Source organism: Grampus griseus, assembly GCF_964374135.1.
Source record: "Grampus griseus genome assembly, chromosome: 2".
Taxonomy (NCBI): domain Eukaryota; kingdom Metazoa; phylum Chordata; class Mammalia; order Artiodactyla; family Delphinidae; genus Grampus; species Grampus griseus.
The window spans coordinates 142,185,769-142,212,331 of record NC_139018.1 but is presented as its reverse complement, the minus strand read 5'-3'; the positions used below and the strand labels follow the sequence as shown (position 1 = coordinate 142,212,331).

General features: G+C 42.8%; 1 protein-coding gene across 1 annotated transcript in view; it reads right to left on the bottom strand.

The window, feature by feature from the left end:
* The window catches only part of ADAMTSL3 (ADAMTS like 3), a gene marked incomplete at its 3' end in the record, with an annotated part of 370,362 nt that overhangs the window by 66,557 nt on the left and 277,242 nt on the right, over window positions 1-26,563 (bottom strand). Inside the window, exons 18-20 of the mRNA XM_082647461.1 lie at window positions 24,790-24,982; window positions 24,498-24,677; window positions 8,477-8,630 (exon numbers count right to left, since the gene is read on the bottom strand). Of these exons, the coding sequence (XP_082503587.1) occupies window positions 8,477-8,630; window positions 24,498-24,677; window positions 24,790-24,982 (527 nt within the window). The remainder of the gene's footprint in view (window positions 1-8,476; window positions 8,631-24,497; window positions 24,678-24,789; window positions 24,983-26,563) is intronic.

Genomic DNA, 26,563 nt, shown 5'->3' with positions numbered 1-26,563 from the left:
GTTTCTAATTTTACTTATCTGGTTGCATTTTATGAACACTTAGCAGTAGCCTATTGTCACAATGCACGGTATGTATGTATGTCTACACATGTACATATCCATTATATCTACATATATGTGTTTATATGCACCTATAAAGATCTCTTTTTACTATCATTTAAAAGGATTCAGTTGAACACCCTGTCTGGTCATTAATCCCTCAGTGGCGGACAACGGGAAAGATAAATGTGCACATGGATGGCTTTGAAACCTGTTCTTCAAAATCAGAGTTTAAGCTGGGTCAAAGTCAGACTTTTGAACTCATGCAACTGAGAGAGAGGTGTGGAGACAGACTCTGAGGGCTGCTACAGATGAGGCCATAGCTTGAACGTTCCTGCTCTCACTGGGAAGGTGCAGAAGCCCACATGGGGAACGCAGCACATGCCTGGCTCGATGCTTCAGGCTGGAGATGAGCTGAGGCTGGTATAAGCCCACACAGCATCCTGTGTGGACATGGGTTCTAATTGCCATGGAGATGGTTTCTAATTACCAGGGAGAAGGGTTCTAATTACATTCAGGTCCACTGGTAGCCAGATGTCCCTCAGCTGAGCTTGGGGCTTAAAGCAGATGGGACCTGACTCCTTCCAAAGCAGGCTGGGGAGTCTGCAGGTGACAGGCAGTGTTCAGCCTTGGTAAAGGACCTGCCCATGGCTGGGTGAGCCACACGAGCAGCCCAGCCGCTCCCTCTGGCTGCATGCCCATCTGCTGGAAGGCAGGCCCTGTGGCCCCAGCTCCATTCCCAATCAGGCCTGTTTAGCAATTCCTCACGCTGGGTATGCAGCAGTTCAGTTAGAATGTATGCCTGGGGAGGGGTCTGGGATCAGGCTCTGCCAGGTCCCGCGGCGTGGGCCAGTTCCTCTCTTGGGCCTCCGGTGAGTTCCTCTGGAGCAGTGCCTGGAGCGTGGCCTCATCAGACACAGTTCTTGGGGAAGAAACTGGTCTGGTTTCGGGTGACTGCCTCCTCCTGCATCTGAATACGCCCCCAAACTGCCACACTGGACGAGCCTGATGAGACAGAGAGTGGCCAGGCAGCGATGGCATCCCTCCTGGAGGGCCTGCAGGCAGTGCGAGGGTACCCACTCATCCCTCCACTCTCCCACTGTGCTGGATATGAGAAATGCCACATCTTTTGGCGTTTCTAGAAAACGAAGAGATCTTTCTTCTGGAGGTCCTCCTTCTGGCCTCAGGGTCAGCCTGCCCTGCCCAGTAAAGGCCAGCTCTGGTGCCCGAGGCTGTTTAGCACAATTGCCTGCTCGTGTCCAGCCCTAATTCCAGTTGTGTCCCTGCCACGATGCTAAGTCTTGGCGCCATGCCAGGTTTCTGCCCCAAGCCGTCTGTGCTGGATGTTTCCACTTGGTCTCACCATCACTTGACTCCTGCCGCTCCCGAATGGGCTTTGGCTGCAAAGCAGCCTCTAAGCCTTCCTATTACCCTGTGGAACCCAGGCCCCTCAGAACCCAGCCCTGGATGGGGCTGCTTGGTTGGTGCTGACCCGCATTGCTCCCACTGGCATGGAGGATCTCACAAGCCCCTCTGGAGCTCTATCAAGAACCCGGGCAGCTTTTTTTCAGATTCTCTTTAGGGTAGAAACACAGGTAGCTGAGAGGAGGCTACGAGGGATGCTATAGGCGGGACTGGTTAAATGGGCTGTGAAGCCCCATGAAGATTACACAGTAAGTGTCTCATCAGGCTGAAGGAATGGCTTCCACACTTGGTTCTCATGCACTTTTCAACCGAGGGTAGATGAGCTTCTGCTCACAGCACCGCACTAAAAGCTCTCAGGGAAAGGCCACCAATGGTCCCCTAGTGACAAATACAATGTCCCTTCAGTATTCGTACTTGACCCTTCTAGGACACAAGGCGCCCGTAATCACTCAGTTCATGGAAAAGTCTCGCCTCCCCGCCATCTTTTTCAACCCTTCTTCTGGTCCTTTCCCACCACTGTTCGTTGCCAGCATGCTGCTGGCTGGCACTACTACCCCTCAGGCGTCAGTGCTTGGCCACTTCCTCCCTTTCTCTTCTTGCTCTAAACTTTTCTTTGGATGATCTTGTAGTTGTAACTAACAACTCTAGGTTGATGGCTCCCAAGTTGATCTGTCTAACCTAGACCTTTCTCTAGAGCACAAGATCTAATAGTCCACTGCTGACTGGAAATCTCTTCCTGCTACTTCAAGTTTAAAATATTGTAACCTAAACACTTTATCTCTGCCTCCCTCACCCATTCCAACAGTCCTCCTCTTCCTATATGCCCTAAGTTAATGGCTTCATCTTCTACCAACCTCCTCCAGGCAGATTCTAGAGTCATCTCGATTTTTCCCTGTCCACTGGCATGCTGGCCCTTCCTCTCACAGACTCACAGGTCGGTGAGACTGTTACTATCCATTCCCAACTCTGCATTCAATAATGCCACGTCGGCAGCCAGAAACCAACCATGACGGGAGTATCTACACCACAGAAATCAGCAAAGGTAACAAATGACAGCAACCTCTCCCTCCTCGCCACCCACCTTGCCCCAGAGCTGCTTGTTAAACACTGACAAGCACACCACGGTCCTTTTCGCTCCCAACTCTAGCCAGCCATCAGGTACTTAGATGGGACATCTGAAACACTGTTAGAATGTAGCCTCACTGCTTCTATCCTCACACTCTCTCACCTAGAGATCGTCATATCCCCTTGACTAGACTCCCTGCCTGCACTCTCATATTTTTCCAATATATCCATATATGAAGCACTATTGACAATAGCCAGGACACGGAAGCAACCTAAACGTCCATCAACAGAGGAATGGATAAGGAAGATGTGGTACATATATACGATGGGATATCACTCAGCCATAAAAGGAACGAAATTGTGCCAGTTGCAGAGACGTGGATGGACCTAGAGAGTGTCATACAGAGTGAAGTAAGTCAGAAAGAGAAAAACAAATATCGTATAATATCACTTATATGTGGAATCTAGAAAAATGATACAGACGAACTTACTTGCAAAGCAGAGACACAGATGTAGAGAACAAACGTGTGGATACCAGTGGGGGAAGGGAGGCTGTGATGAATTGAGGAACAGGGACTGACACATATACACTACTATGCATAAAACAGATATAATAAGAACCTGCTGTATAGCAAAGGGAACTCTACTCAGTGCTCTGTGGTGACCTAAATGGGAAGGAAATCCAAAAAAGAGGGGATATATGTATACGAATAGCTGACTCACTTTGCTGTACAGTAGAAACAAACACAACATTGTAAAGCAACTATACTCCAATAAAAATTAATGTAAAAAATATATCTAGACAGCTGTCTGAGTAAATAAACCAAAATAAAATCTGACTATGTCACTTCCCTCTTTGATAAAATCTAAACTCCTCATTATGGCGCTCAAGACGCTCTACAGCTCACCTTTCACCATAACCCACCTTCAACCTCAGTTCTAATCCCATGGAATTGCCCGCAGTTTCCCCAAACACAGCACTCCATTTGCCATACCCCACTTTTGCCGACACTGTTCTCTTTTCCCAGATTCTCCTGTGTCCCGTGTGGATCTGATTAATGGACGCAGCTTTCAGAATTCTGCTCAAAGCTTCCTCCTTTTTGAAACTCTTCCTCACATCCCCCAGCTGCAGTGAGCACTTCTGCATCCTTTTATGATACCATTGGCACTTTATTCTCCTTATTTGTTTATATATGTCTCTCTCCTACTAGACTATGAGTTCTTAGAGACAAGAGAAGGGATCCTTTTCATTTTGTATCATAACATCTAAAACACAGTAGCATTTGATGAATGAGTCCTGAAAGAATTAATAAGGAAATGCTATCCTCTGACACTGAAAACAATATATGCCCAGGCAGAGAGATCATCTCTGTCCTTGGGGCACAGCACAGTGTCTGGTACATGTAAACAAGAGTAAACAGTAAGAGTAAACAGTAAGAGAAAACTCTTACTGTTTACTGAATGAATAACGAATGACTGAGCAAAAGATAAAATAAATGTATGCTGTTGGATGCTGCAGGAGGTGACACAAGCCCACGAGGGGTGCTGGCGAGCGAGCCCTGTGCCTGTCTGGGTTTGCAAGGGCTACAGCTATGTCAGGCAGGCAGGGGTGGGTGTTACTGGAATCTGAGAAGGCAAAGAGGAAGAGTAGAAGCTCTCTATAATGAGAGCTGAAGAGGCAGACGCTGGGCTGGTACAAGGAGGAAGACCAAGAGCTGGAGAGAAGCGAGTGGGTTTGAGATAACCCAGGAAGGGGATGAGGCATATGTTTCTTGACATTTTCATCATATAGTACATGCCCCGGTGCCTCCCTTCCCTCAAAAAAAATTTTTTTTGGCCGCACCATGTGGCATGTGGGATCTTAGTTTTCCGACCCGGGATCAAACCCGCGCCCCCTGCAGTGGAAGCGTGGTCTTACCACTGGACCGCCAGGGAAGTCCTCCAACTATTCTGATGTCAGTACTTGGGTGAAAAATAAGAATTCTTCACCAAGACTTGGGAACCTTTAAAACCAGGAGCCATAATTGAAAGAAGTCTAAACTCAAACACTATATTCCTATTATCTTTTGTTTTCTTTAGATGCCTGATTGGAAGCCAAGACAGGTAGGCTTTTAATAGCAATCTGAGGATGATCCAAGCCTGACATATTTGAAAAGCACGTCTTTGGGTACAACTCACTATGATAAGTGCTTTGGGGGCCTACACGGAAAAACTGTCCAGAGCTACTATCTAGCTACCCCATATAAACTTATACCCTAGTAAGCCAGAAGACACAATACTAGTTACTGTTACATTTTATCCTATCTTAAAGCTATGATAGGAATTAAAGTGGTAATGACATTAAAAATAACTAATACTTCTGAGCCTATAGTATGTGCCCGGCACTGTTTCTAAGCACTTTCTAAGCATTAATTCTCAAAACAATTCTATGAGGTAGGTACAACTACTATTCTCATTTTATAGATAAAACACTGACGGGGCTTCCCTGGTGGCGCGGTGGTTGGGAGTCCGCCTGCCGATGCAGGGGGCGTGGGTTCGTGCCCCGGTCCGGGAGGATCCCACGTGCTGCGGAGCGGCTGGGCCCGTGAGCCATGGCCGCTGGGCCTGCGCATCTGGAGCCTGTGCTCCGCGGCGGGAGAGGCCACAACGGTGAGAGGCCCGCGTACTGCAATAAATAAATAAATAAATAAAATAAAATAAAATAAAAAAACACTGAGACTCACAGAGATTAAATAACCTGCCCAATGTCACATGATGAGATACTGATAGAAATGAGATTTGAACTCAAGTTGGCTTAACCACATTGTCATATTACTTTTCAGAGATTAAGTGCAACTGAGAAAGATTACTGGGAAAGGCAGTGTTTGTACTGGTCCTTCAAGAAAGGGAAGAATGTCAGTTGCTAGATATGGCAGAGGGAAGAATTTAAGCAAGGGGTAAAAGCTGGAGGTGGGAGAATGCAGGGAAGGTCTGGGGAGAAGCAGGCAGGGGGACTGTATGGTGCACCACTGGCCTCTAGGGGGAGCTCAAGACATCTTGCCCCCCCACCCCCTCCACCCCACTGCACATTAAAAGGGTCAAAACAGGGAGCAAGAAGATTCTCTCCTCCATAGAGGATGGGTTTTACTTAAACTCAAGGCACTGATTAGGACACATTTCTAGAAGTGGAGCCTTGACAGGGAATAAAGATCCCAGCATAGCTGGGCTTGGTCTTTCTTGTCTTCACACCTCTTCCATAACTGAGGGATTAGGCCTAAAAAGAAGACCATACTTTTCCAGTCTGGTGAGCAAAGGGGGTGGATGTGACATGAAGGAGAGAGGACCGTCGGAATAGAGGAATAAAAGACGAGTTTATCCACAGAGAAATGGGAACTTGGGGCCAGTAGAGTGGTTACAAAATAGCTGCTGTGATGAATTTCTTGGGAATTCTCAGGAACAGGAAAAACACCCACACATTATTGCCCAGGTAAATCAGATAGCATGAATATGAAGTATGTCTAATCAGGATGGTGGTATCCTTTTCTTCAGCAAATCCCAGTAGCTCAGGTCAGGGAACTAAAGAACAAGCAAATAAAAATCACCTAAAAGGTGATGTCATCCTAATCGCTTTGAGACATGACATTATGGATTCTTTTAAAGGAGATTTCACGAAGTACCTAAGCCTGCGTGTGACCTGCAGTGGTAGGTCAGAAAGTATGTACGACAAGAGACGTTCAGTTTATATCTAGAAAGATGGAATTCTGCTTGAACTGGCGTGGTGAGATGCATTGATTTTGTACACTGTTAAAAATATCACGCATGCACATTTGTCAAATACGCACACAAACCGATCTTATGATCATGTTTGTCCTTTGCGTTATTTTGGTTAAAATATAAAAGAGGTTTCTTAGGTTTTAAAATCATGTGGATGTGATAAATTACCATGCTTTATTATCTGAAACAGTCAACTCTGTGAAATAGGAGCCCTACTCAGCTGTTATCTGATCTGTGACGCAAGATAGAATCATTAGTTCCTTTACATCCCCTTGTTCTCTCAACTTATCTTGTGTGTTATCATTTATATACATGGTTGTAATTAAAGTTAAAAATGATGACACCGTAAAAAAAGATCACCTAAAAGGTAACCCACCAGGGTTGAAGGTGAGCAGGGTGATGGAGGTGGTGGGTTAAGGAAGGGCATAGTGATCTGACTCTAGAATTGGTTAAGTGAGTGATGAGGAAATGCCAGCCAAGAGGAGTGGTTTCTAGTGCAAGAGCAGGAAGTTTGGGGACAACAGGGAAGGAAGAACCAGAGGTCACAATGAAGCGTTAACTAAACAAGTAGGGGCCAGGTGGGGAACGGTAGAAGAGCAGGAAGCTATTTAAGTACCAATGAGGAAGTCTAGGGTGTCACCCTGCCAAGGGGATGGCTGTCAGTGAAACTGACCATGTTGGGAGATTGGGATATCAGGGTGTGAGAAAGTCATCCGCATGGATGCTGGTTGTCCTAGGTGTTGGCAGATGTTAGAGAGAAAGAATGGACCTGGTGGTGGTGTGTCCTGGTGAAAGGTAGAAAGGATGCTGGAGGTCGGCACACGATGCATTTGAAGGTGGGATGAGGGCGGTGTACGTGCTAAGTGTGTGATGACAGAGGGAAAATGGTGCAGAGGCAGGAGGGGTAGGGAGAATGGGTCTGTGCCAAGCTCATCCCATTGGCTCTGATACGGTGGTGGGGGGAAGAGGATGCCATAGGAGCGTGCAGAGGGAGAAGCCAAATTTATGCAAGCCAGGGCCATTGATCCAAGGTGATGGCATCAGGCCAGGCTACAGCTGAAGTGGAGGCCCAGCTTGGGGTGACTTGGCTGTGCTGGGAGAATGCATTCCTGTCTCTTGTCTGCTTCCATGACCTACATGTTGGCAAGCTAGAGAATGAGACAGGGTCAAGGGGAAATATGACTGTCTTTTTTTCCTGCTTTTTTTTCCTCCCTAAAACATCCTTTTACTCTGCTTTCTACCGTACGCCGTAACAATTTACAATTTCATCTTCTACCATATTGCACGTCCTAATAACCACAATGTATTCCCACATGTTATTCTGTTATTATTTTAGAGGAAGCTGCCGGAATTTCATCTTACTCTCCTCTAAGACAGTTTACGGTCCAGCCACGTTGCTATGCAACCACCCACAATTAATAAAAATCAGCTAGGTAAGCAGCTTGAAGCAGGACACTGCGCCACACGCCACAGACATTCTTGAATTCCAGGATACGATAAAACTTGGGGATCTCGAATCTTTGGAATCTCAAGATTTTGAAAACTTGTTCTCAAAGAGTTTCCGGGGAAAAAGAAAGAATGTTGTCTATGAATCACCACAGAGAGGTGGCCAAGAGCGTGGGCTCAGGAATCAGACAGATTTGTGGTCAAAGAGGCCAAGAGGCCCAACTGGCAGCTACAGATCCTTGGTCAAATCTCGGACCTTCTCTACGTCTTGGATTACTCATCTCTCAATGGGGATAATACCTGGCTCACAATGTTGCCGGGGACTAAATAAGACAACGCAATAATGCCTGCAAGGAACTCCACAGAGTAAGTGCTCAATAAACGCCAGGGATACTATGACATTTTTTAAAGTTACTATCATTTTTCTTACTTGGTAAGTTTCTTCAGGTAAGTTGCTGGTAAACTTAGTATATATACATACATATACGTACATACATATATGTACGTATATGTATGTATATACACAGGATGCATTTGTTAAGCGGATGGATATTTCTTCAAACTGACTTTTCTTACAGCTGTATCTTGGTCTTCAATATTATACCATTTGCCGCTTATAACAATCCTGAATTCTGCTTGATTTGCTTTACCTACAGATTAGAAACGTGTTGCTCTATGGAAGATGAAGCCACTCGGGGAGAGGAACAGAATCGGCATATCTGGGGAAGCGTGGACTTTCCATACTTACTCCTGCACACAGGCATTCGGCAAGATCTCGCAAGAGGGGGCCCAGGAAGATGCCTGCACACGGTCTCACTGAGGGGGACACGCCGGCCTTTGGCTGTCAGCCTTTGGCATACCTGCTGTCTCCGCTGGGTTCCAACACCACAACTGACAGAACACTGTAATGAGAATTGGGCGACAGAGTCAAACGGAGTGTCAGCAGACACATCCCCTGCAGCAACAGCGACGTCTCCTACGGTGAAACAGGAGGGGTGTTATGTATGGGTGCACCAATAAGTAAGCACTTCCTAGGCTTGAATATCTTTTAGGAGATGGGGAGATTCTCCCTCACCCCACCACTCCCCATCGCTCCCCTCCTCTCCCCTCTGCCTTTTCTTTTCTCTCTTCCCTTCTTCCCTCCCTTCCTTCCTTCCTTCCTCCTTACTTTCTTCTTTCTTTCTTTCTGAGATAGTAACTAATTTCTAGTGATTTATTATCGTGCGGTTTTATGGTCTTGTAATTGATGTCTAATTTATTTTTTAGATGTCTAATTTATTTTATTTTTTAGATATTTATTAATATAGTAGGATGACTTTGCTTTTTAAAAAATGACATAATATAGACAATAATATGGTATTAACTTTGTATGGTGAATAGAATTATTGTGGTGATCTTTTCATAATGTATACAAACATTGAATCACTATGTTGCACACCTGAAACGAATATATTATATGCCAATTATAGTTCACTAAAAAAAAATTAAAATTAAAAGATGACATACACCCATGATCAAGAATTCAAGGAGTAGGAAAGTATAAAAGGAAAGTTTTTGTTTTAAAAAACACCCAAACTGCTCTATGTAAGAGAACATTAATATTTGATAATCACTGTGTCTATAACATTGATATTTGGTAGTCATAATTACATGTGTACATGCAATTTTAATTTAAAATTTTACTGCAATTTTATTAGGTATATTAGAAAAAAATAAACTAAAATAAGATTAAAAGAGTTGCTGAATGGCGGATTTTTTTCCACTGTTAAGTGATTAATTCCCAAAAGAACTCTCCGAAGTTAAGAAAGAAGGTGAAAGAAACCAACAAGAGGTTTGGGTAGTTATTTTTACTGACACATTTTGACTTAACGAGAGTATCTGGTAAGCACATTTACCTTTGCTCTCACCCATCTCTCCTGTGCAACATTCAATTTGTTTTTGTTAAATTATTTAGCTAACGTCAAGATTTTCTGATATTTACGTTCTGTTCTGAGATGCAATTGCTGGTTGATTGCTCTTAATTCTGTGCTTAGATGAATTTACGATTCATCTTCCATCTTTTTTCACCAGCATCTGTGCCTTCCTGGATTTTTTATTTTTAGTCATCTCGATGCTTCATCACGGCCCTGCAAGTTTTTCGAGACGGGCTCATGGGTACGCATGCTCTGACTGCCTCTCTTGCCTTTCCACATGAAGAACAAATAAGATGAAGGGAAAATACCTGAGTCATACTTCCTTTCCTTTTGAATTGTGCAGACACTGCTTCACCGGTCTCCTTACATCTAATGCTACTGTGAAGGTGTAGGAGGCCAAGCAGGGGATTTTTGTTGTTTATTTGTTTGCCTTTTATGCTCAGAGGCTTTTGGCTCCTTTCTTTACCAGTGAAGTTCAGCACATAAGCAGGCTATGTCTTAGTGGGTCACACTTTAGTGGCACGTGGTATACCATTATGACTTGCAAATTAAAGCTTTTATTAAAGGAAACTAATTCCCCTTAATTATCTCTGAATATTTTTCTGTTCCATTTGTTTTGTTCTTCTCACAAATACCCATCACACTTATGTCTAATCTCCTCTCTCTGCCTTTCCATATCCATCATTGCCTCTAAAAACCCATTTTACATCTTACTCTTTTTCATATCATTTTATATGAGTTATTCCAGCTTGTACACCGTAGCTCTCTGTTTCCAGTCGTTTTAATTACTTTTTGTTGCTTGTAAAGTAACTTTTACGTCTGCTGTTTAAAGTTCTTCTTTTCACTTTTTTTCCCTGCCTATTCCAAGTTGTCTTTTCATCTCCTTCTGTTGACTCATAATCTCCTTCTGAACTCAAACCTCATTTTAAAGCCACTTTCCCCCCAGACATCATGACTATAATTTCCTTGGGAATATGGAGCCTGTTTTTCAGAACTTTTCTCTGGGTAATACCTTTGTGATACTATGCTGTTCGTGTGACTCTTGCCTCCTGTTCCTTTCCCCACACCTTAACTTCTTTCTTCCCCTTCAATTTTTTTCCCCCAGTTTTGATGCATAGTTTTTATGCCGGAGCTTTTTTTTTTTAACTTCTTTATTGGAGTATAATTGCTTTACAATGGTGTGTTAGTTTCTGCTTTATAACAAAGTGAATCAGTTATACATAAACATATGTTCCTATAGCTCCTCCCTCTTGCCGGAGCTTTTTAAATGCAGCTGGCTGTTTGGGAATACCATGGGTTTGGGGAACGAGCTAGGGCATTTCCATAAATTGGCTGTCTTCAACAGTCTGTCACCAAATTTTTATTTCCTTTGCCCATATATCTCTTCAGATGTTGGCATTGGAAGGGTCGGTGTGACTCAGGGAACAGCCTCTTAAGTAACTTGTTCACTGTGTCATCATCCAGCGATTGCTGCCCTCCTTCCTCCACACCACTCCATTTCTGCAGCCTTCCTTGGCTGGGAGGCCTAAACATGTGGCTTCTCCTGCAGCTCCATCTCCCCCACGGCTCTGCAGGGACAATCACGGTGTTTTCAGGGGCAGCGCATGGTCCCCCATCTAGTGTCTGTAATCAAAGAACCATTGAGTAGGCCTTTCAGGACCCTCACACTTACTCCTAGGGAAATCTATATCCTGCTCGTGCCTGAGGAAATCTTTGTCATCCCTCAGCCTTCCCTCCCTCATTTTGGTCCAGATTTTATGGTCTTTGGCAGGTGTATCTCATCATTCATAGTTTGGGTTTGTGGCCATTTCATTGTTCATTAAAGACAGGATGTTCCTGCTCTTTCATCCTCTTTGTGGGTATTTTGTTGGGTTTCACAGAAGGGGAATGGAATTTTTTTAAAATGCCTTTATTGTCCTCTTTAACAGAAAGCCCTAATTATTAATAGTTTTTCAGGGCTTCCCTGGTGGCGCAGTGGTTGAGAGTCCGCCTGCCGATGCAGGGGACGCGGGTTCGTGCCCCGGTCTGGGAAGATCCCACATGCCGCGGAGCGGCTGGGCCCGTGAGCCATGGCCGCTGAGCCTGCGCGTCCAGAGCCTGTGCTCCGCAACGGGAGAGGCCACAGCAGTGAGAGGCCCGCGTACCGTAAAAAAAAAAAAAAAAAAAAAAATAGTTTTTCAGTACAGAGGGAAGCTTTTTGTAAGCTTTTGAACAAATAATTAAAAATTACCATTTAGCAACTTATGATGTATTTTTTTAACACATCAAATCATCATCTAGGAGTTTTCCATAGAATATAAAAACAGTAGTTACATAATTGCCAATCACCACTCATAAGCCATTTCTCATGATCAGTATTTGACTTTTTCTCCCCATTATGAATAGGAAGACCATTTGTAAACCCCTCTTCTGGATGGAGGTCTCACGTGACCTTGTATCTGCTAAGTTCAAGGTTAGCGTGCCATTAGAGAAGGTTCACAGCTGAGACAGCAGAGATGACAGGACCAGTGCCATTAATTATGACTCGCAAAACAGCAACTTTATGCCAAAGCTTCTATGATTTATTCCATAGAAATATGGTAGATTCCTCTGGAAGAGCTCATGGGAACAACATACCCTGAGTTCTTGTAACTTTGGAACTATTTGTCTGCGACCTTCAAACTTGAAGATCAGTTGGGCAGGACAGAAAATCCTTGGTTCACATTTCCTCTTTTAGTACATTAAAGATGTTACTCCATTGTTTTCTACTATGAAGTCGTATTGTTGCGAAGTCTGATGCTAACCTGATTTTCTTTCCCTAGTAAGTGACTTGGTCCTTTTGCCTAGAAACACTAACATATTATTCTTTAATCTTTAACATCCAGTGTCTTTAGTAGAGTATGTCTTGATATTGACCATTCTGGGTCAATTTTCCCAGGTATATGGTGTGCCCTTTCAGTGTGGTGCTTGGAATCTTTTATTTATAGTTTTGTACTGTTACATTGTTTCGGTTTTCTTTTCTCAGGACTCTAATCGGGTCTCATCCTTTAGATCAAACTCTAAAGCTGCATTTTCTACAACACTTTCCTGGGACTCAGGCAGACTCAGATATTTCCCCTCAATTTTCACTTATTTCTGTAGACGGGACAACTTTATTGGACTTTATATACAATTTTTTTCATCGGTCTGCCTCATTCAACTGTGAGCTCATTGAAGACTGTATTCTTGATTGTCTCAGATTCCTGGTACCTGGAGTAATCAATCATAGCAGTGCTCAGTAAATGACTGTGAAGATGCTGAGCTGTGGCGATAGGCATACACAATTTAGAAGATTCTACAAGTCTATTTATTTCAGTCAACAAATAAGAGCATTTCTATCCTAAGTACCTGATTTATCAATAAGCTGAAACTGTCTTGTTGATAAGATAGTGTGTGTGTGTGTGTGTGTGTGTGTGTGTGTGTGTGTGAACATCCCTTTCATGCAGTTGTGTGCTAGTAAATGTTTCACAACAGGTTCATGGAAAAGAGGGCCCTGATTGTAACATTTGCCAATTTCTGTGGTGTAAATATTCCCATCAGGGCTGATTTCAAGCTGTCATCCAAATGTCATTGAATACAAGGTAGGAAGAGATCACAATTGGTTCTTGAAAGCTAGTATGAACTGGCTCCAACACACCACTGCCTTGCTGAGTCATAATAAATCTATTGAAAACTGGAAAGCCATATTTGGAAATCCATGTGTCCTGGACATATCTTGAGCTGTACTTTGTAAAATGTCTCATGTATAGAGCTCTTTCCCTTTTTACTTAGCATATGGACATATTTCAAGAATTGAAGAGTTGGCAGGTATAGGTTAACTGAATACAGGAGGCAAAGTCAGAGATGATCAGAAGTGCTGGAAAGATGCTGGTGCACTGACAGGGACAGGAAGTAGGTGGGGGAGCTGGTTGGGAATGAAGAGGGTGTCCCTTTGCTTTCCCATAATGAGGATACATCCTACCTGGGGAACTAAGGACAGCTACTGAAGAGAAAGTCAGACACTGTTCCTGGAGACAGAGAGTCACCTATAGAAGTCAGAGAAGAAGTCCCACCACAGAATCATCGATGGAGGAAAAATGCAGTGATAAAAATCAAAGGGTCAAATACTGAGCTTTTTGGAGATTTGGAAGAAGGCAAACCAATAGAAAAGATGCAGTCGAGTAAGTAGGAAAAAGAAATAACACCAAGAAACACCCTGAAGGAGAATGATGAAAGTGGACAGAATGGCCAAATGCTCCGTCAAAGTAGAGAGAACAAAGAATGAGGCGAGGCTACTGGATTTCAGTCAAAGGAATAGGGTCACAAAACAGTCCACAAGGGGTATGTGGATTGCAGAAATCCACCTTTAGGGAAGACTGCCCCATATAAGTGTCGATGTTCCTTGTTTTTTTTTTTTCAAATTTATTTATTTATGTAATTTATTTAGTTTTGGCTGCGTTGGGTGTTTGTTGCTGTGCGCGGGCTTTCTCTACTTGTGGTGAGCAGGGGCTACTCTTCGTTGCGATGCACGGTCTTCTCATTGCGGTGGCTTCTCCTTTTGTGGAGCACGGGCTCCAGGCGTGTGGGCTTCAGCAATTGTGGCACACAGGCTCAGTAGTTGTGGCTCACAGGCCCTAGTGCGCAGGCTCACTAGTTGTGGCGCACGGGCTTAGCTGCCTTGCGGCATGTGGGATCTTCCCGGACCAGGGCTCGAACCTGTGTCCCCTGCATTGGCAGGCTGATTCTCTACCACTGCGCCACCAGGGAAGCCAATGCTCCTTTTTGGTAACTAGAAAAGCAGTGTAAGAATTGAAGGATCCTTTCTGCCTAAAACTGGGTTCAGATCTAAGGAAATCAAGGAAAAGGAATGAGCCAATGAATGAACAAAGCCCAAACATGCCATGAATAGAGCTAGTGTCGGGGAGAGAGGAGTATTCCAGCTGCAGCCTAAGAGGCCTGGCTCGGCGAAAAGCGGAAATTCTGGTGTGGCTTTTCAGTCTCTCTGGGTTCAGGGGTAGTGGCCAGTTCCAAAGTGGAAGGGCCTCACCCAGAACCACAAGATTGATGGCTGCCCTGGAATGAGCCATCCCATGCCAGAGGGACGAGCCTGGCAAAAAGCTTCAGGGACGGTGGCAATTTGGCATCAGAGTCTCTGCCAAAACAAAGCAACTCAGAAATGAGAGAAAATTTCAACCATCACGAGAAAAGGTGAATTCCGTAGGAAACACAAACTGCTGGGCAACACGTGGGCCTAACTGGACCCCAAGTCTGAACGCTGGCTCTGCCTTCCTGTGCACGTGGGCACACCTGCTCCTCCTCCCACATGCAGGTGTCCTGGAGATGTGGCCTTGGCTAGGAGCAGGAAGATGTCCTGACTGTGCTTGGGCTGACCTCTTGGAGTGTGCACAGGCTTGCTCTCGCCTTGGTGAATGGTCGCCTAGGAAACTCATCTGCCTCAGGTCCAGCCCAGCTCACGTGGCTAAACTCTTCTGTCTCCTCTTCTTTCTTCCAACAAAATCTCTTCCAGTGAATGATTTTCCTGTCCTCTGTTAGCTGGCCTGAGCTTTACTACAGCTCACTACTTCAACACCATTTTGCATTTCCCCTGTCTTTGCAAACGCTCTTGAGGAAGAGTATTTACCTGCTCAGAGGTCTATAGGGCCCAAGGATCTCATGGCCACTGGCCTCAAGGACGCTATAGGCCAGATGAGAAGACCATGTGGACGCTCAGGAAATGCTGTATGATTTTAGGGAGTGGAAGACTTCACAGAGGAGGGAAGCTTAGAGCTGGGCCCAGGATTTGAGGGTAACAACAAGAGCAAAGACACAAGGCAAGCCTGAGTAAACATGGTAAAGGGTGTTCATTCAGTGAAACATACCCAGCAACTACAAATTCCATTATTCACAGAGGAACTGGACAGGAGAGGAAAGCAAGGATGTCAGCCCCAGCCTCTCCTCTAAAAGGCCAGTGAGAAGAGTTTGTTCAGGAGGTAGGATGGAACTGTGAAGGCCTCTTTTTTTCTCAGAGGAAATAAGAGAAGAGGTGAGGAGGGTGTGGTATTTTAGAGCACGGCAGGGGTTCTAGGTGCTCCCGGGCTGCATCCGCTCACGCCTTGTCTTTCCCTTTTCCTGCCTCTTCCTCTTGGGTTAGGGCAGCACTTGCTCAGACAAGTTATTTCCCAGAGCCATCCCTACTTTGGACACATTGAAGGGCTAAGCAGCCCTCCCAAGGATGAGGGGCAGGTGGGGAAATGCTTCTCAAATGGTAATGTGCCTGACAACACCTGGGGATCTTGTTCCAATGCAGATTCTGATTCCTTAGGTCAGGGTGGGACTCGAGAGCCTCAGCTCTAACAAGTTCCCAGCTTCTAAAAAGATGCCCATTTGGCTGGTCCCGGTGTCACACTGAGTGCAGTAAGGTGACCAGGCATTCGCGACGCCAAGAGTTCTCTCCACAAATGCATGGCGATCCCCTCCCTGAAGTTCTGCCCCTAACCTTATGGAGACAGTAACCGGAAGCATTTAATGAGGGTTTGGGGAAACATTTAGGCAGACCCTCAGTGACCTGGATGAGGACCAGGACTTGTGGCTTGTCAGTTAAGATAGTTATACATACTAGCACTTAGTTGAGCTAGACAGTTAAAACAGGAAAAATATAAACCTGTAGAACACGCAGATAAAAGTACTGTCAATCCAACCTATGCCAGAAGGATGCTCAGGGGGACGGGAAGGGTCCACTTGGTTAGGTGTTTCCATACCTAATATCTCATGTTATCCTCAGAACAACCACTGTGTTAAAAGAAAGGAAAATGGAGGCTCACACAGGTTAAGGATATGGAACGAGGTCACCTGCAGGCATTAAAGCTTGTAGGTTCCATCATGGGTCTGTTTGGCTCAAAAGCTCTTGTTCTTGCATGAGAGATATGAGTGTACACAGTTTATTCTAAACTTGGGTCACACAAACTCAGGTTTGAATCCTAGCTCTACCCTTGGGAAGGCGACTTCAGTCTGAATGTACCTCTGTTTTCTCACCTACAGAAATGGATACATCAACTCCCAGGGCTGTCGTAGGATGAGATGGGAGTGGTATCATACAATAGGTTGCAACCGTACCATCACTGAATTTAGGACTCAGGGAAGTTCATAAATGTCAGTTACTGTCCTTTCTTATTTCTTGAGATTATTTCTAAGGTTAGACTGCCCCTCTGATCCCAGAAGATATACATTTGGGGCAGTGACTGGAGATTAGAGGACCCTCATTACGGACCTCAACTACCTGCTTCAGAACCTTTGCTAAAACCTCAGCCTATAGACAGTAAGGATGCAGCAAGACTGGAAGAAAGAGCTGGAATAAGAATAAAGGGGGCTGCTGCCGAAGAGGCAAGAGACCTTTTCTTCCCTCTTTGTTTCCTGGTGCGTGAAGAGAGGGGATTAAGAGCGCTGCTTAAACGAGCTCCAGAGACGGTCCCGAGCCGCGGCTAAAAGCGCGGACCCCAGAGACGTGCAGGAGACGCTAAGGCTGCTGCTGCCGCCACCAAGAAGCCTGTGTGCAAGCACAGGTCACTATCCACACCCCCCTTCCGGGGAGCCTGTCCAGGCCGCCACTGCCAGGGTCCCGGAATCCAGGGACAACTTCCCCGGGAGAACGCACGGAGTGCCTCAGGCTGGTGCAATGTCCAGCTGGCCTCTGCTGCCGCAGGCCCGCCCCGCACTCCGTGCCCCTCCCACCCACCCCCCCACCCCCCACCCCCGGCCTGAGTGAGCCAGAGTCCTTGAAGCAGCTGCTCCTTTAACCCCGTCCTGCCTGAGCAAAGAACAGATGCCCTCAGGTGACCTACACGCAGAGGCAGGGCCAAATCCAAAGCTGAGCCCCTGGGAGCTGTGAGAACAAAGATGAGAAAGGGAAATCTCTCCCAGCAGCCTCAGGAGCAGCGGATTAAAGCTCCACAATCAACTTGATGAACCCTGCATCTGTGGAATACATGAATAGACAACGAATCATCCCAAATTGAGGAGGTGGACTTTGAGAGCAAGATTTATGATTTTTTCCCCTTTTTCTCTTTTTGTGAGTGTGTATGTGTATGCTTCTGTGTGAGATTTTGTCTGTATAGCTTTGCTTCCACCATTTGTCCTAGGGTTCTATCCATCCATTTATTTTAAATTTTTTCTTAATAATTATTTTAATAACTTTATTTCATTTTATCTTACTTTTATTTTACTTTATCTTCTTTCTTTCTTTCCTTTTTTCCTTTCTTCCCTCCCTCCTTCCTTCCTTCCTCCCTCCCTCACTCATTTTCTTTCTTTCTTTCTTTCTTTCTTTCTTTCTTTCTTTCTTTCTTTCTACTTCTACCAATTCTTTCTTTCTACTTTTTCCCCCTTTTAATCTGAGCCGTGTGGATGAAAGGCTCTTGGTGCTGCAGCCAGGAGTCAGTGCTGTGCCTCTGAGGTGGGAGAGCCAACTTCAGGACACTGGTCCACAAGAGACCTCCCAGCTCCACATAATATCAAACGGCAAAAATCTCCCAGAGATCTCCATCTCAACACCAGCACCCAGCTTCACTCAACGACCAGCAAGCTACAGTGCTGGACACCCTATGCCAAACAACTAGCAAGACAGGAACACAACCCCACCCATTGCAGAGAGGCTGCCTAAAATCATAATAAGTCCACAGACACCCCAAAACACACCACCAGACGTGGACCTGTGCACCAGAAAGACAAGATCCAGCCTCATCCACCAGAACACAGGCACCAGTCCCCTCCACCAGGAAGCATGCACAACCCACTGAACCAACCTTAGCCACTGGGGACAGACACCAAAAACAATGGAAACTACGAACCTGCAGCCTGCAAAAAGGAGACCCCAAACACAGTAAGATAAGCAAAATGAGAAGACAGAAAAATACACAGCAGATGAAGGAGCAAGATAAAGACCCACCAGACCTAACAAATGAAGAGGAAATAGGCAGTCTACCTGAAAAAGAATTCAGAATAATGATAGTAAAGATGATCCAAAATCTTGGAAATAGAATAGACAAAATGCAAGAAACATTTAACAAGGACCTAGAAGAACTAAAGATGAAGCAAGCAAAGATGAACAACACGATAAATGAAATAAAAAATACTCCAGATGGGATCAATAGCAGAATAACTGAGGCAGAAGAACGGATAAGTGACCTGGAAGATAAAATAGTGGAAATAACTACTGCAGAGCAGAATAAAGAAAAAAGAATGAAAAGAACTGAGGACAGTCTCAGAGAACTCTGGGACAACATTAAACACACCAACATCCGAATTACAGGGGTTCCAGAAGAAGAAAGGGACTGAGAAAATATTTGAAGAGATTATAGTTGAAAACTTCCCTAATATGGGAAAGGAAATAGTTAATCAAGTCCAGGAAGCACAGAGAGTCCCATACAGGATAAATCCAATGAGAAATACGCCAAGACACATATTAATCAAACTGTCAAAAATTAAATACAAAGAAAACATATTAAAAGCAGCAAGGGAAAAACAACAAATAACACACAAGGGAATCCCCATAAGGTTAACAGCTGATCTTTCAGCAGAAACTCTGCAAGCCAGAAGGGACTGGCAGGACATATTTAAAGTGATGAAGGAGAAAAACCTGCAACCAAGATTACTCTACCCAGCAAGGATCTCGTTCAGATTTGATGGAGAAATTAAAAGCTTTACAGACAAGCAAAAGCTGAGAGAGTTCAGCCCCACCAAACCAGCTTTACAACAAATGCTAAAGGAAATTCTCTAGGCAGGAGACACAAGAGGAGGAAAAGACCTACAATAACAAACCCAAAACAATTAAGAAAATGGGAATAGGAACATACATATCGATAATTACCTTAAATGTAAATGGACTAAATGCTCCCACCAAAAGACACAGATTAGCTGAATGGATACAAAAACAAGACCCTTATATATGCTGTCTACAAGAGACCCACTTCAGACCTAGAGACACATACAGACTGAAAGTAAGGGGATGGAAAAAGATATTCCATGCAAATGGAAACCAAAAGAAAGCTGGAGTAGCAATACTCATATCAGACAAAATAGACTTTAAAATAAAGACTATTAGAAGAGACAAAGAAGGACACTACATAATGATCAAGGGATCAATCCAAGAAGAAGATATAACAATTGTAAATATTTATGCACCCAACATAGGAGCACCTCAATACATAAGGCAAATACTAACAGCCATAAAAGGGGAAATCCACAGTAACACAATCATAGTAGGGGACTTTAACACCCCACTTTCACCCATGGACAGATCATCCAAAATGAAAATAAATAAGGAAACACAAACTTTAAATGATACATTAAACAAGATGGACTTAATTGATATTTATAGGACATTCCATCCAAAAACAACGGAATACACATTTTTCCCAAGTGCTCATGGAACATTATCCAGGATAGATCATATCTTGGGTCACAAATCAGGCCTTGGTAAATTTAAGAAATTTGAAATTGTATCAAGTATCTTTTCTGACCACAACACTATGAGACTAGATATCAATTACAGGAAAAGATCTGTAAAAAATACAAACACGTGGAGGCAAACAATACACTACTTAATAACGAAGTGATCACTGAAGAAATCAAAGAGGAAATCAAAAAATACCTTGAAATATATGACAATGGAGACACGACGAACCAAAACCTGTGGGATGCAGCAAAAGCAGTTCTAAGAGGGAAGTTTATAGCAATACAATCTTCCCTTAAGAAAAAGGAAACATCTCGAATAAACAACCTAACGTTGCACCTAAAGCAATTAGAGAAAGAAGAACAACAAACCCCCAAAGTTAGCAGAAGGAAAGAAATCATAAAAATCAGATCAGAAATAAATGAAAAAGAAATGAAGGAAACGATAGCAAAGATCAATAAAACTAAAAGCTGGTTCTTTGAGAAGATAAACAAAATTAATAAACAATTAGCCAGACTCATCAAGAAAAAAAGGGAGAACACTCAAATCAATAGAATTAGAAATGAAAAAGGAGAAGTAACAACTGACACTGCAGAAATACAAAGGACCATTGAGAGATTACTACAAGCAACTCTATGCCAATAAAATGGACAATCTGGAAGAAAGGGACAAAATATTAGAAGAGCACAACCTTCCAAGACTGAACCAGGAAGAAATAGAAAATATAAACAGACCAATCACAAGCACTGAAATTGAAACTGTGATTAAAAATCTTCCAACAAACAAAAGCCCAGGACCAGATGGCTTCACAGGCAAATTCTATCAAACATTTAGAGAAGAGCTAACACCTATCCTTCTCAAACTCTTCCAAAATATAGCAGACGGAGGAACACTCCCAATCTCATTCTACGAGGCCACCATCACCTTAACACCAAAACCAGACAAGGATGTCACAAAGAAAGAAAACTACAGGCCAATATCACTGATGAACACAGATGCAAAAATCCTCAACAAAATACTAGCAAACAGAATCCAACAGCACATTAAAAGGATCATACACCATGATCAAGTGGGGTTTATTCCAGGAATGCAAGGATTCTTCAATATATGCAAATCAATCAACGTGATACACCATATTAACAAATTGAAGGAGAAAAACCATATGATCATCTCAATAGATGCAGAGAAAGCTTTTGACAAAATTCAACACCATTTATGATAAAAACCCTGCAGAAAGCAGGCACAGAAGGAAATTTCCTCAACATAATAAAGGCCATATATGACAAACCCACAGCCAACATCGTCCTCAATGGTGAAAAACTGAAAGCATTTCCACTAAGATCAGGAACAAGACAAGGTTGCCCACTCACACCACTCTTATTCAACATAGTTTTGGAAGTTTTAGCCACATCAATCAGAGAAGAAAAGGAAATAAAAGGAATCCAAATCAGAAAAGAAGAAGTAAAGCTGTCACTGTTTGCAGATGACATGATACTATACATAGAGAATCCTAAAGATGCTACCAGAAAACTACTAGAGCTAATCAATGAATTTGGTAAAGTAGCAGGATACAAAATTAATGCACGGAAATCTCTGGCATTCCTACACACTAATGATGAAAAATCTGAAAGTGAAATTCAAGCAAACACTCCCACTTACCATTGCAACAAAAAGAATAGAATGTCTAGGAATAAACCTACCTAAGGAGACAAAAGACCTGTATGCAGAAAATTATAAGACACTGATGAAAGAAATTAAAGATGATACAAATAGATGGAGAGAATACCATGTTCTTGGATTGGAAGAATCAACATTGTGAAAATGAGTATACTACCCAAAGCAATCTACAGATTCAATGCAATCCTTATCAAACTACCACTGGTATTTTTCACAGAACTAGAACAAAAAATTTCACAATTTGTATGGAAACACAAAAGACCCCGAATAGCCAAAGCAATCTTGAGAACGAAAAACGGAGCTGGAGGAATCAGGCTCCCTGACTTCAGACTATACTACAAAGCTACAGTAATCAAGACAGTATGGTACTGGCACAAAAACAGTAAGATAGATCAATGGAACAGGAGAGAAAGCCCAGAGATAAATCCACGCACATATGGTCACCTTATCTTCGATAAAGGAGGCAGGAATGTACAGTGGAGAAAGGACAGCCTCTTCAATAAGTGGTGCTGGGAAAACTGGACAGCTACATGTAAAAGTATGAGATTAGATCACTCCCTAACACCATACACAAAAATAAGCTCAAAATGGTTTAAAGACCTAAATGTAAGGCCAGAAACTGTCAAACTATCAGAGGAAAACATAGGCAGAACACTCTATGACATAAATCACAGCAAGATCTTTTTTGACCCACGTCCTAGGGAAATGGAAATAAAAAAAGAAAAATAAACAAATGGGACCTAATGAAACTTCAAAGCTTTTGCACAGCAAAGGATACCATAAACAAGACCAAAAGACAACCCTCAGAATGGGAGAAAATATTTGCAAATGGAGCAACTGACAAAGGATTAATCTCCAAAATTATAAGCAGCTCATGCAGCTCAGTAACAAAAAAACAAACAACCCAATCCAAAAATGGGCAAAGACCTAAATAGACATTTCTCCAAAGAAGATATACGGACTGCCAACAAACACATGAAAGAATGCTCAACATCATTAATCATTAGAGAAATGCAAATCAAAACTACAATGAGATATCATCTCACACCAGTCAGAATGGCCATCATCAAAAAATCTAGAAACAATAAATGCTGGAGAGGGTGTGGAGAAAAGGGAACACTCTTGCACTGCTGGTGGGAATGTGAATTGGTTCAGCCACTATGGAGAACAGTATGGAGGTTCCTTAAAAGCTACAAATAGAACTACCATATGACCCAGCAATCCCACTACTGGGCATATACCCTGAGAAAACCATAATTCAAAAAGAGTCATGTACCAAAATGTTCATTGCAGCTCTATTTACAATAGCCCGGAGATGGAAAGAACCTAAGTGTCCGTCATCGGATGAATGGATAAAGAAGATGTGGCACATATATACAATGGAATATTACTCAGCCATAAAAAGAAACGAAATTGAGCTATTTGTAATGAAGTGGATAGACCTAGAGTCTATCGTACAGAGTGAAGTAAGTCAGAAAGAGAAAGACAAATACTGTATGCTAACACATATATGTGGAATTTAAGAAAAAAATGTCATGAAGAACCTAGGGGTAAGACAGGAATAAAAACACAGACCTACTAGAGAATGGACTTGAGGATATGGGGAGCGGGAAGGGTAAGCTGTGACAAAGCGAGAGAGTGGCATGGACATATATACACTACCAAACGTAAGGTAGATAGCTAGTGGGAAGCAGCCGCATAGCACAGGGAGATCAGCTCGGTGCTTTGTGACCACCTGGAGGGGTGGGATAGGGAGGGTGGGAGGGAGGAAGACGCAAGGGGGAAGAGATATGGGAACATATGTATATGTATAACTGATTCACTTTGTTATGAAGCAGAAACTAATACACCATTGTAAAGCAATTATACTCCAATAAAGATGTAAAAAAAAAAAAGAATAAAGGGGGCTGGAATATGAGTCCCATCAGTTCAAGGAAAGCCCTGCGAGGTATTCTGGGGAACTGGAAGTTGATTTTTCCGACCTGTAGGAGGTGACTTGATGGATGCAGTGATGGGAATACTTTGAGGTGTTAGATGGTGTGGAGATGAAAGAGTGGTACAGAGGCCGGGAATCTGGTGGGCAGTGTAATATCAAAGAGAGAACCCTTGGGATAAGGTTAAAAGGCGTGCATTCTGCTCCTACCTTGCAGCTTATTTCAGCTATTTGGGTTTAATTTTTCCCACCTGAAAAATGAGGCATTGCTACTAGACTATAATAAGTCCTGGCAGCACTAAAATGATAGTTTGGAATTCTGCTTATTGCAATTAACGTGAACTTGAGAGGGTAAACGGTAAAATCAGCAATGGTATCAACGGAATGCAAAGGAGTAAAGGTGTGGAAAATTTTCAGGAGGTTGAAATGTCAGGGTTTAATAAATAATTCTATATAAGGAGACCTAAGGCAGAGAAGAACCAAACCGATTTTGAGTTAATCCTGGAATACAATGACTTTGGTTCTTCCAAAAGAAAGAAGTAATGGGATTTGGTTTAGGAGAAACGTGTTGAGTACAGTTTAAGTAATATTGAGTGAAAATTGAAAACGGATCATTATGTGTAGGTCTGGACCAGGGCACTTACACAACCCAGAGAGTGAGTAAGTGCTTCCTGAAATTTTGCACACTAGACATTCCACTCACCTCAAAGTAGCCCCAGCTCTCATCTCAGGGAGGAAATATCGAAAGGCTGAAAAAAGGGAGGAGCAGAAAAGAAGGGACTGTGAAGTTTGCAATGGCCCTTACCTTTGACCAGTCTCCCACAGTCAGATGCGGAGGACAGTCTGTTCTGGCACAGGACTTATGAGAAGATGCCTTGGGTCCTTGACACAATTCATCTGAGAGACTCAGAAAGCTGCCATCCGTTAACAGCTGCTGACAGGTGACCCTGCGATTCTGAGTTCCCCCACCACAGGTCCTGGAACACTGAGAAGACAGAAGGAGGTGAGTCAACGGGCTTGGCCCTCTTCAACTTAGTGCAATGCAGGGCTCTTACAATCATCAGCCTGGCGGCCGTGGAGTCATCAGTCTGCCATACCTGCTGCCATTCTTCAATATGCCAGCTAGGAGGGCAATCAAACTGATTGCATGCTTGTAAGGCATGGGGCTTCTCATCTTGGCATTCCTCAGGAGGGGAGGGGGATTCCCCAGGGTGCAGGCAGTACACTTCTCGGGTCTGGATTCCAACGCCACAGGTAGCTGAGCAGGGTCCCCAAGAGCCCGTGTGCCATCTGTACCAAAAAAACAAGTGGGCAACAATAACTGTCCAATGGACTCTGTGCAACAACCAGAGCATGGACAAGTTCCTCTCTGGACTTCCAGACTCCACCCGCCACATCCAGATCCTGGAGTCACAGCACCAACATATGCAATTCAAGTCCAGAAATACAATGTTTCAAGGCAAGAAGTGTCAGGAAAGGGTTTAAAGATTTTACCTGTTTGGGAAAGTCCAGAGTACATTTCTCTCCATCCTAACCTACCACCCTACAGCAATAATAAAATCTTAGTTTTGTTTTGAATAGAGCTCCAAGGCAAGGATGAATTATATAGGTGCCAAAAGAATTTTAAATGCTTAAAAGCACACTTCAGGAAATTTTCAGGGCACCTGGATTCATTATTTGGAATATCCCTAAGAAAATTCTTTTATGTTAGGATTATAACATATATATGTATATATATATATATATGTATGTATGTATATGAAATGTGATTCCTTTCCAATAAGATCTTGGAAAAATCAGGTTTTCTCATGAAACATCTGTAAAAATTAAAACCCAAGGCAGGTGCTCATGATACATATTTCCAAGTTGCCTTCAAAAAAGATTCTCTCAATTCACACTCTCACCAAAAGCAAGTGAGACGGCCTGGTTTCTTACAGCCACACCAACACTGCACAATATCATTTAAAAAAGTCTCTGCCTGTCTGATGGGTAAAAAATTGTATACAATGATTATTTTAATTTGTGGATATTTAATTCTTAGTAATCATGAATTTTTAACTAGTTACTGTAAAGATACATCATAAGGAAAGAATTTTTAAATGCTTAAAATGTACATTAATAAAAAACTGCTTGCTCCAGGGTAGTTTGTAACAGCAAAAAAATAATTAATTAATTAATTAAATTTTACAAAGTGGAAGGAGGCCATCTAAACATTTAATAATAAAGGGCAAAATAAATAATTGTCTATTCATAAAGCACCATGCTAGCAGCCATTGAAAATAAAGTAGATATACAGTTACTGACATGGAAATACATTCATGTATTTTTATTAGAAAATAGGTCGCATGCAGAAAAAGAATATGGCTAATTACACATTGAAATGTTAACAGTGATGATCTCTAAGTGATAGGATTTTTATTTTCTTTATTCTTGCTGGTATCTTTCTCCTGATTTTTCTTATAATAAACATTCATTATCAGAAAAAATAAGTTAGTTCTTTGAAAAGTATTAGTGTTTATCTAAAGGTGATTTTTCAGTTTTTCTGATTTCTAACTTTCTATAATAAACATGTTTTACTTATGTGACTAAGAGAAAAAATGAAGAACAGTATTAAAGACAAATAGGGCAAAAAGAGTAAAATCTTAATTTATGAAGGCAAGAGTTCTCAATGATGATATAACAAATACGGAGACTGAATAACAAGCACAAATATGTATGAAATATGAGATGTTAGATATAAGAAAAATGGAAGGATATGTAATAAAAAAATTTTAAGCTGTGAAATACTTCTCTAAGCTCCTGGCTTATCAAAAAGATGAATTTTAATAAGAACATAAAGAACTAAATAATACATTTGAAAATTTTGATGAA